This window comes from Haemaphysalis longicornis, unplaced genomic scaffold (assembly GCF_048455015.1).
Source record: "Haemaphysalis longicornis isolate Haplotype H1 unplaced genomic scaffold, Haemaphysalis longicornis Haplotype H1 scaffold_1, whole genome shotgun sequence".
NCBI classification, from domain to species: domain Eukaryota; kingdom Metazoa; phylum Arthropoda; class Arachnida; order Ixodida; family Ixodidae; genus Haemaphysalis; species Haemaphysalis longicornis.
This window is the reverse complement of record NW_027526203.1, coordinates 240,093,393-240,104,601: the sequence shown is the minus strand read 5'-3', so window position 1 is coordinate 240,104,601 and position 11,209 is coordinate 240,093,393. Positions and strand designations below refer to the sequence as shown.

At 51.1% G+C, this 11,209-nt stretch overlaps 1 protein-coding gene across 1 annotated transcript; it reads left to right on the top strand.

Annotated features, from left to right (window-relative positions):
• Positions 1-5,498: 5,498 nt before the first annotated feature.
• Positions 5,499-10,713, top strand: LOC144158274 (uncharacterized). The gene is made up of 2 exons (XM_077689063.1): positions 5,499-5,621; positions 9,247-10,713. Exons 1-2 carry the CDS (start codon positions 5,499-5,501, stop codon positions 10,711-10,713), a joined length of 1,590 nt encoding a protein of 529 aa, XP_077545189.1.
• The last annotated feature ends 496 nt before the right edge of the window (positions 10,714-11,209 follow it).

Below are 11,209 nucleotides of genomic sequence, written 5' to 3'. Positions count from 1 at the left end.
GGATTGGATTGGATTTGGATGGATTGGATTAAAGTGGATTGTGTTGGATTGTGTTGCGTCATAGCCGCGGCAGACGCACTGGCGCCGGCGCGTCCCCTCGCCGTTATGCGTGCTATAAAACGCGGTGCCTGCGCCGCTCCGCTCCATCGTTCCAGCGCCGTTCCTCCGCTGTCCAACGCTCCAACGGGAACCCCCTATGCGTCGCATCTACACATAGGGTTCCCGCGAGGGGAGGTGGTAGTTTTTTTTTAACTCCACTTCATTCGCAGTGGGTGGGTCTCGTATTGCCCAAAGTCTACCTCTCTGATCATCCACATTCACAGAGCAAAATGGCTCATGATTTTTTTAAGTACTATTGCCTGTTGTATGACGTGGAGAATTTTATTCACGCGCATGAACTAATCTGCCTTCAATTTAGGTAGTATGAGCTTCCTTCTACTCGAAACAAACTTGACTTAGGAGCTTTTATGCCCACCACTACAGCTTTCGTATGGCTCACTCGTGCGACTCACTTCTCGCTTGGACGTTTTTTAGTGCCCAACACTGTTTTGCTTCTTCACCGATTAGCTGTGACTTCCTTATCTTCCTAACCCTGCACCGAAACCTTAGACTTACTGTTTCTTTTGGCGCTCCTCTGCGCTTTCCGTGAGACCTCTCGCTCTTCTATCTGCGAATTGAATGCCCGCGCTTTTGCCCTAGTCAGCGCGTTAACCGTTCCCTACTCTAATCAAGTGGTCGCTTCGGTTGGAAAAAAGTGTGTACGAGCGCCGATCCCGTACTCGGTTTCCTGAATGGCCCCGTGATTCCAACATTAGTTACTGGGAGACGAACGCTTCTGTCCTCGAACACCGGTTTAAACAACACCCGATATACCCGTGAACACGTTAAGAACGGCAATAGCTCATGTACGGTATCACTCCGCCCAAGCGACGGACCCGGATGTCAACGGGCGCGCGCGTTTTGAAAGGAGAATGCCATGAATGCGTGATGTCGTTTTCCTTTTCTCACGTAATTTGTTTGTTGTCGCTGCAGTAGTTTATAAGCATATTAAGTCACAAAAATCACGGAAACAGCTCGTGCCATGTTCAAAATACTCCCAGTAATGCACTATTTGCGCCGTTCAGAGTAGCATCCAGCCATGGTGATAAGGTCCAGCGGTAACTTCCGTTGCCATTCTTAAGTTGTAACCGAGTATAGCCGTTTTGTTAGTCTGTTCCACCATAACCAGGGTTAACAAGATCAACGGTCGCCCCACTGTCGCTCTGAAATCTTCAGTCTCGCCCATTCAGCTCCAGCTATGAGGGCGATGGTTCGAGAAGCCTATAATTGGTAGCTGAAGCTGCAGTGTTAGTAAAAGTTGCGCGAGGAATTGGAGACCTGGCTGCAAGGTGGCTATTTCCATGGCAGTTGTAGCATGTTATCGGTTACTTAGCCATCAGTCGACTGCGGACAACTTCTGCACAGAGAAGTCATTCTCCTTTCAATGGCGGCCTGACTTCCCTTTCTTTGAGTGACCGACCTTATGGTGCGGATATTTTCCACCTTGACGAGAGGCGTAGTCCGAGTACAAAAGCTGTTCCTCGTCACCCTATACATTTTTACACATTTTTACGTTCCCAAAACGGCCCGGAAAGATAGTTCATGGATATTTACGAGCACTAAGGATGCTAAAACATAAAACAAGACCAAAAAGTCAACTCCGTCTATCCGGTTTGAACTAGAGACCTATAGATGTCAGCGTCGGGAACATCTACAGTCCACCGCTCTGCCAACTGAGCTATCGATGGAACGGGAGCTTGAACACGTCCACCTTGAGTGGCCAGTGCCGTTATTCGAGGTGACCTAGAAACGGTAGCCGAGGCATTCCTCGTGGCCTGGGAAAAAACCGGGCGAGCTTTCACTCGCGCTCGTGTCTTCATTTTAATATGGTGTCGTTAACTACATGCGTCGCGAGTGTTGAATGCTATTGTCCGTTTGTCTAAACTGAAACATTTCAGAAAAAGATTTACGGATGCCCGTTCGGCTGGGAAGAAAATCTGGTCCTTACCCAATGGTCTCAGAGGTAACATAATGCAAATGACAACTACGCACTTTTCCTCACACTGCAAACTTCCGCCGATCAATTTAACAAGTATGTTTCCCAAGTTACTGGTACTGAAAGACAAAGTACGCAACCATGCTCCCTCCAAAAAAAAAAGTATCCTTCACTCGGCTTACCTTCTACTTCTGACGAAGAACTAAGACCAATCCTCTATAGCCGGAAACCCAACATACCGCCAAGCCCAGACAATATTTCTATGAATTATCTGCACAGAAATTTTCAAACAATTAAGCACGTTCTGTTAAACCCACTGAATGCCGTTATCGCCAGTGGCGTCATTCCAATTAATATGAAAACTGCTGTAGTTACTCCACGTTTAAAAGGAGGCGCGCGCAACAAAATGCAAGCAAAATGCATCAAAGGTGAGTGCAAATACATCAAGCAAAGCCAATGTGAGTTTCTTCGTGACGGGGTACGCAAGGAATTCTTGAAGAATGCTCCGATGCGCTCAACTCAAGTTTTGAGCACAATCAGGCTGCCCGCGGCCTAATATTAGATCTTAGTAAGACATTCTACAACGGATGTTATAAGCTGCTATAAAACCCAAGCAACTGTCGTTGCTTGGGTTTTGCGGTACCTTTTAGGACTGTTAGAAAATTATTTGCATGGCAGACGGCAGTGTGTTAAGGTAAGTCAAACCTACAGTGATTTCACTGCGATCACAGATGGTGTTCCACAAGGCTCGATTTTAAGTCCTTCATTATTTAATATATGCGTATGGTTGTTCATATTCGGGTTTTATATTGTTTTTAAAAGGCGGGGGGGGGGGGGGGGTAAGAATCGGGTGCTATTTTGAAACTGATAATCGGGGAGCGATCGAATTTTTTTTTATGTAAGACCATTCTGAAATTCGTTTTTTAGGGTTAAATCTACATATGTATGTAATACCCTCATGTTGTTTTATAAGACGTTATCCCTAGCTTCTTAACTATAACTTGTTAAAATTGATGTTTGTTTCAAGTTGATAATCCAGAAAAAATCAGGGTTTTCGGTATAGCAAATACTCTCTTAAATTTCATGTTCCTTTGGAAATGAATGAGTAATGATGACAGTAAAGAGCATTGATAACGTCACAGAAATTAAACATTTTATCCCCAAAAAGCTGGCCATAGATTTTTTACGAATCCTTGTTCACGTACATTATCACCTGCATGATCAACGTGTCGGCCCCCATTCGACAGCTTCCGACTGTTGAACGTATCTCAGCAGGGAGAAAGTTCTCTCGACACCACAGCTTTTATTAGCTGGGTACAACAATCTCAGTGGAGCACTTGCAAACCTGAGGTAGCGAGCGGTACGTCATACCAATACTCAATGAGTTCTACATCTGTGCTTGTGGGACCTGCTACCAGCCAGCGCTGGCTGAGAACGGCGGACTGTCAGCCGACAACTGTGCAGATCGCTACCTTGAAAAGGTGCATTCAGGGAGAAATCGGGTTCAACCCGATTCTCCTGAAACATGTTCGGGGTGTCAAAATCGGGTAAAATCGGATTTGGGCGTACATTCCTGGAGAAAAAAGCATTCTTGTACAAAGAGCAGCAGGAAAAAACAAAAACATAACAGCGGCCAACATGTCGCGAAAAGAAACAACAGAAGACAGGTGCACGCACATGACGCGCGCCTGGATGAATGTATCCTCATTTCCTCTCGAAACTGCCTGTCTGACTGCCTTTGTATGCCCTTCCCTTTCCTGGCACCCCTACAAGCCAAGTATACAACTCTCTCATTTCTCAATCACGTGACTCTGAATCTGTTAGAAAGAATGTGTATGGCCGGATGTGCGCCATGTGCGTGAATGGATATGTCTACAGTGGCTACTAGCCACTGTAATATGTCTTCTTTTGACCACCCTCTTGCCCCCCGTTGGCACGGGACGCTGAAACTAGCAATTACCTTTTTGAGTTGACTGTTTTTTCCCTTGTCCTCGCTCATGTTCGAACCCCGTGATTTTGATTTTTTAGTTTTTTTTTCTTTTTTTCCCTCCCTATTTTCCTTCTAATTTTTTTGTTTTATCTGATTTGTTTACCATGACCCGATTGTATGAACATGCTACGTTCTCTTGATTGATTGTAGGGTTTAACGCGCCGACGCAACGCAGGCGATGAGGCGCGCCGTAGTGGAGGGCTCCGGATTAATTTTGACCACCTGGGGGTCTTTAACGTGCGCCGAAATCTCGTACACACGGGCGTTTTTGCTTTTCGCCTCCATCAGAAAAGCAGCCGCCGCGGCCGGGAATCGAACCCGCGACCTCGTGCTCAGCAGCGCAACGCCTTAGCCACTGAGCCACCGCGGCGGGTGCTACGTTCTCTTGCCGTGCACTCTCTCTTGGTGCATTTGGTATATATAACACTAAAATCGGCTTACCCTGCACTCTGTAAAAAAGGAAGTACTCTTTCTGAAACGTCAATATATTTTTATTTTTTAATCGTTTTTCGCGCGTGTCTGTGTATGTATATATATATATATATATATATATATATATATATATATATATATATATATATATATATATATATATATATAAGTTCCTGCGATTTTGCAGCCGCCCCTTTCCATAGTGGCGATTTCCCTAGCAAGCCGGGTGAACTTCCCAAGCGTTGTAGTCCCACACAAGGGCCGAGCGCCAGGCCGGGGAGTCGCTTGTACCTATTTTACAGGTAGGTGCCCGGCGCCACCAAGGCACACGAATGCACATGGTGCCTTCCACAGCCACGGTGGACGCTCAACTCGCAACCGCCTGTGGCAGGACATGCCGCCAGACTCTCTCACCATCGTCAATGGCGCTACGCGGCATGATGGCCGGGGGCCCCGCCAGATGGACAAGGGTCAGGGGGCTCTCGATAGGGTAAAGGCAGCTTTCCAGACGTGAAATCCCCTTTCAAGGGTCCGGACTCGACCAAGGACGCCTGTACCCATTAAAGAAACCGGTGGGTGTCCGCCGGTACCAGGATTCGAACCCAGTACCTCCCGCATACGAGGCAAGTGCTGTACCTCTGAGCCATCGCTGCGGTAAAAGTTACGACCCCTTCCACCGGGGCATTTCCCGAAAAACTCGGGTACCTTCCCAAGCACGAGATCCCCTGTGCAGGGGGTGCCTGTACCAATTTTAAATGCAGAGCATTTCAGTAACTCACGATGTCACCCGCGTTGACGTCCGTAGTCCGCACCGCACCGACACGGCGGACGGCTGGACGGCAAATGGGGAGGGGGGGGGGGAGGAGGAGGAGGAGGGGGGCTTTGAATGCAAAGAGAAAAAATTCTGCGAATTTCTAATAATATTTGACAATAATCTGGCGAAGTGTGAAGATGAGGGGGGGGGGGGGGGGGGCAATTCAACTGGAAGACGCCAATTCTCTGTTCTTGTCACCGCAGCGTTCGTGCCTCCTCGCTAGCTCCATGGCTACCGACGCCCTGGCCGAGCCTACCGTCAACCTTTCTACCAGCGACGGCCGCATGGAATACACTGTAGACGGTGAAGACATCGACCCCAACGAGCTCGCTACTCCAGGATGGCTCGATGTAAGACGGAAACAATCATCGTTTATGGCAGCCAACCAAGCGCCAGCGTCTGCTGCAATCTCCCAACCGTCGGCCTCGGGCTCCAGTCCCAAGCGTGGCCAGCGGTCTCCTAAACGTCGGACGCCGGTGACTCCATTACCAGCGACCGACGTGAAAATAATTCTTCGACCACGTGGAGGTCTCGCCCTTGCTACAGTATCTGCAGCGGTTTTAGCCGACACCATTCAACGGCAGGCTGCGCTACCAATGATCCCAGACGACCAAGTGCGAATACACACGGTCTCCAACTTCATCGTTGTGAGTACGCCCTCTGAGGAGCGAGCACGATCCTACGAGAAGCTTGAAACCCTCCTCCTAAATGGGAAACAGTATCCTGTGAGCACACACATTGCCGTACCGGCGAACACCGTCACCGGCCTCATCTTCAATATCCCCCCGGACGACACCCCGGCGCAAATAATGGAGAGTGTGTGCAACTATAACCCTGACCTCCAAATACTAGACGTCAAGCGTCTAAACACTTCAAACATCGCTCAAATTCTCTTCCATGGCACGCGGGTTCCTTTTTGGATCCGCTACCGCTCCGCCACCTACCGCTGCAGACCCTTTCGCCGCAAAACTGAGGCCTGCACGACATGCTGGCGGACAGGCCATCGCCAAGATGTGTGTCCGAACACCCAGACAACCCCCCAACGCTGCCCCAAGTGCGGACTTCCCAACGCCCCAGAAGACCACCCCTGCTCTCCCAAGTGCATTGTATGTGAGGGCCCACATGTCACCGGCACAGCTGAGTGCCCCCGCCGCTATCAGCCTCGACGCCAGCCTCCTACGTATGCCCAAGCCGCCGCCGGTAGACTCACTGCATCGGCTGTGACTGGCACCCCGTCTACTGGTATTCCCCCCATGCCAACCCGCCAGTCGCAGTTGAAACGCCCCCCTGACCGCAACAACCAAGCGAACACGAAAACGCAAGCCTTCAATCTGCCAAGCAATGTGCAACACCATCAGCAGGTGAGCACCCAGCGTTCCTCGCCCGGTGGGGCTCCGTCTCGATCCTCCTTTCCACCCCTTTCCCCAGACCCTTTGCTAGAAGAAGTAATGAAGGAGCTTCGGGCCCTCCGCGCAGAGGTCGCCACCCTGCGTCAAGAAAATGCTGCCCTTAAGCGGGAGCTCCAGCTTGCTAAGCTTCCCCCCTCTCATGCCCATAACCACCCGCCTGATGCCTCCGATCCAGCCGGTACTCCCCCTACTCCTCAGACAGTTGATAACTCCGACTCTCCTCCCCCTAAGCGCATAGCGGTATCTATCAATGAGTCACCATGTGCGATCGCATGTGATGAGAAATTTGCTATTCTTGAACGTTCCCTTGCTAGTCAGAGGGATGAATACTTGCACCTACATAACACCCTTCTAGCCAACCAAGCGGTGATGCAATCCACTTTGGAAACGATCAACCATAACCTTCGGCATTTCTTCGGAGCCCTGGACACCGCACAGAATGCCCCCCTTCCCTGTAACGATGGCAACGATGAATAGGCATGGCAACCCCCTTGTCGCGTGGCAGTGGAATTGCCGCGGTTTCTTCCGTAAGCGCCAAAATCTTCAACACCTAATTTCTGCTGAACCCTTACCCCCCGCTGTTATTGCCCTGCAAGAGCCTGGAAGAGAGGTCAAACTCACGGGGTATCAAGCTTTCCATACTCCTGGTAATAACTCAACGGCGGTTCTGGTACAGCGTAACATTCCCGCTGAGCACCACACATTTGCCGATATTGCGATACCACATGACTTCATCACCCTGTATCCACCAAAACGCTCTGCCTCTTGCCTTCATATACTTAACGTTTATAGTGGCCCTAAAGCGTCTAATCATACTTTTGGCACCCTTCTGATTCGGGCCACAAAAGCGGCAACTGGCCACCCCCTTCTTATACTTGGGGACTTTAACGCTCCTCACACAGCCTGGGGCTACAATCGCGTCACTAAGAAAGGCCGCTTACTTTGGGAAGCAATTCAGACTCGACGTTTAACAGTAGAATCTGACCCATCTATTCCTACCAGAATAGGCAACAGTGTACAGGCAGACACCTCTCCTGACCTCACACTTTCCTTGCGCGTTACTGACCTGAAATGGCAATGTACTCCCCACAACCTAGGAAGCGATCACTTCATTATTCAGTCCACTTTGCGACTGCGTTCTGCATTTACTCCAAAACTGCGGCAGACTCACATCACAAATTGGCCAGCCTTTCGGCTCTCATGTCAAGAACAAGCACCCCCTACCGATGATACTCCGGTTCAGGATTGGCTTAAACATCTACTCGAGATTAAGAAAGCCCACGATTCATCCTTAGACCCCGACATTCCTTCGGAAACTGTTGACCCTCACCTTCAGCATCTTTGGACAGCGTATCAGGGCCTTCAGAAACGCTGGCGCCGTCAAAAGCACAATCGTCGTCTTCGACTGCGCATTGCTCACCTCCGCATCACTATTGACAACTATGCGGCTGAACTGGCACGTGCGCAATGGGGTCAGTTCTGCGACAGCATGCGTGGCAACCTTAGCATGCGGCGCACCTGGGCCATTCTTCGCCACATGATTGATCCTTCTCATTCGAAATCAACCAGCCGCAATCGTCTTACCACCCTATTAAATAAATTTCCCGGCACAAGCGATCAGCTTCTCGCCCGTCTCAGGGAGCTTTACCTTGCCCAGGGCTCGCAGGAGCCCCTTTCACCATACACCGGCCAGCCCAATGAGACAATGGATCGTCCCATTTCCACAGCTGAAGTTCGCGCAGCCCTTCTTAAAATTCGCCCAAACTCAGCGCCAGGAGAGGATGGAACAACCAACAAGCTCCTTCGAAATCTAGACGATCAGTCCATAGAGGTCCTAACAGAATATTATAACAGTCACTGGGAGTCTGGGGAGCTCCCACCCGAATGGAAGCATGCTAAAGTCTCTTTCATTCCCAAGCCGGGTAAACCGCTCGCTCTTGAACAGCTTAGGCCCATTTCCCTCACATCGTGTGCGGGTAAGGTCCTCGAGATGATCGTACATGCCCGTTTGACCCAATATCTGGAGAGTAAGCAACAGTACCCGCACACAATGTTCGGATTTCGAGCCGGCCTTTCCACCCAAGACGTCTTATTGCAGCTCAAGCATGATCTTCTCCTTGCTCCCCCTACTGCCGACTCATCAGCCGTTCTAGCGCTAGACCTCCAAAAGGCCTTTGATCGGGTCTCCCACCACGCCATTCTGCGCCATTTGGCTGCTCTGTCTCCTGGAGCCCGCACCTACAACTACGTGCGGGCTTTTCTCGCTAATCGCACGGCCGTCATTCAGATTAATGATCTACGCTCCGACGTCATTCCGCTCCCCTCCATTGGCGGGGTTGATTCTCTCCAAGCAGTTCTCTCCCCACTGCTCTTTAACATCGCTATGATAGACCTCCCTCGTCTTCTTGCTAATGTGCCCTCGCTTCGCCACAGTTTGTATGCCGACGACGTCACGCTGTGGGTTCCAGGCGGCAGTGACGCACACATTGAAACCACCCTCCAGCAGGGGGCAGATTGTGTTGCTGCCTATGCTCGTGATGTCGGTTTGACTTGTTCGCCCGAGAAGGCAGAGCTGCTGGTTCTCTTGCCCAACAGTCCCAAACGCGCCCGCGCAGCTCCGAACATTACCATCCGGCTGGATGATCACCCCGTTGCCCGAGTGCCCTGCCTTAAAATCCTAGGCCTCAATATCCAACAGAACCGCGCCAATACCACATTCCTCGCCAACCTAACATCCCAAGTCAATCAGACTACCAACCTCCTCCGCCGCATCACCACCCGCCACGAAGGGCTCAAGGAGGCAGAGCGATTGCGGCTGATACAGGCTTTTGTAATAAGTCGCATTACTTACTCTCTTCCTTATCTAGCACCGTCCTCTACGGAACTCAAAAAGGTGGATTGCCTCATTCGAAAAGTGTACAAGACGGCGCTCAGGATTCCGCAGAGCGCTGCCACCGCTCGTGTAGAATCGCTTGGTGTCTACAACACCGCATCTGAGCTCCTCGAAGCTCATCTTGTGAGCCAGTACGCCCGCCTTGCAACAACTTCAACAGGTCAATCTCTCCTCCGGCGACTTGCAATCAACTTACCTTTCGCTACAGAATCCTCTCTTGCCATTCCTAGCACTATCCATGACCTATTCATCGTTCGGCCCATTCCCCGTAACATGCACCCGACGCACAATCGAGCCCGCAGGGAGCAGCGTGCGCGGGCCCTTACGAAGCGATACCCAGTGCATCCGGCAACTGTTTATGTTGACGCGGCTAGCTACAGGCACCATGACGCCTACGCGGTCGCAATCATCAACGCTCCCAACAGTCCCCCTCTTACCACCCTCACCCTTCGCACTTCTTCCCCCGCGACTGCGGAAGAGGCGGCTATTGCTCTTGCATTAACACTGCGGCCTTCCCCTGCGATCATAATCTCCGATTCGAAGACGGCCATTCGAAATTTCGCCCGGGGCCGCATTTCTGCCCTGGCACTCAAAATCCTTCTTCAAAATCCCCCTGACTCCCCTACCGAGCTGGTATGGACCCCAGCCCACACGGGCGTGGGAGGGAACGAGGCAGCACACAGAGCCGCTCGAGAGCTCACCTTCCGAGCGGGTCCTAGCCTTGAACCCTTCCATGGAGCCCTGTCAGCTCGAGATCGGCTCCTGTCCTTCCATGAGATTACGTCTCATTACCGCCTCTCCCGCCGTCTACTGCCCCCTGCACACCCAGCGCTCTCTCACACCGAAGAACGCCTATGGCGCTTAGTGCAAACGTACACCCTTCCTTGCCTGTCCCGCCTGCACCGCTTGTACCCCGGTCTGTACCCTTCACCCCACTGCCCCGCTTGTGGGGTGGTCCAAACCATGGATCACCTCCTCTGGCAATGCCCCCACAACCCATTCCCCCCATATCGAGACGGTGAGCACTGGGCGAGGGCGTTGGGCAGCTCGGATTCGGCGGTGCAAGATGCCATCGTCGCCCGGGCTGCCAAAGTCACCGGGGACCTTCCTCCCTCGGTCACCACCCCTCCCCAGAATTAGCCCTTGCGGCAATAAAAGTTTTGTCTCTCTCTCTCTCTCTCGCTGTCTAACTCCATTTGAAGTCAAAACTGGCGTGTCGGCGTTCAGATTCGGCGACCCCTGCATATAGAAAACCAACACAGTCAGTGATGATCGTATATAAATATTCGGGGCCCCGCGCCGTGTATGCGGCTGTGTTATGTTATGCTATGTGATGTGATGGTACACATCTCTGCAGGCAGCGGGCGTGTGATTTGGTGCGTGTTTTGCGTCCTTTAATAGCGCTTAATTTGATTATTTAATTGGCGCTATTGATACATGTACCCTGCCATTCGTAAATCGTGCGGCGTAAAACGTTACGCAAGAATCATTTAGTTTGCGAAAATACGAAACAAAATTTACACTCGTTTCAAAGGCGGTGCCAGGCCAGCAGTGTCAGCTGAGTCGGCTGCGCAATTCCTGCGTTCGCTTGCATGCTCCCGATGAAGCAACCTTTTGCAGTTACCTCAGGTTGTAA

Excerpts from the sequence above, each read along its gene's own strand:
- LOC144158274 (XM_077689063.1), top strand. The coding sequence starts at position 5,499 with ATGGCTACCGACGCCCTGGCCGAGCCTACCGTCAACCTTTCTACCAGC. Across the intron at positions 5,622-9,246 it reads CTACTCCAGGATGGCTCGAT|GCAGAGCTGCTGGTTCTCTT; the intron begins GTAAGACGGAAA and ends TCGCCCGAGAAG.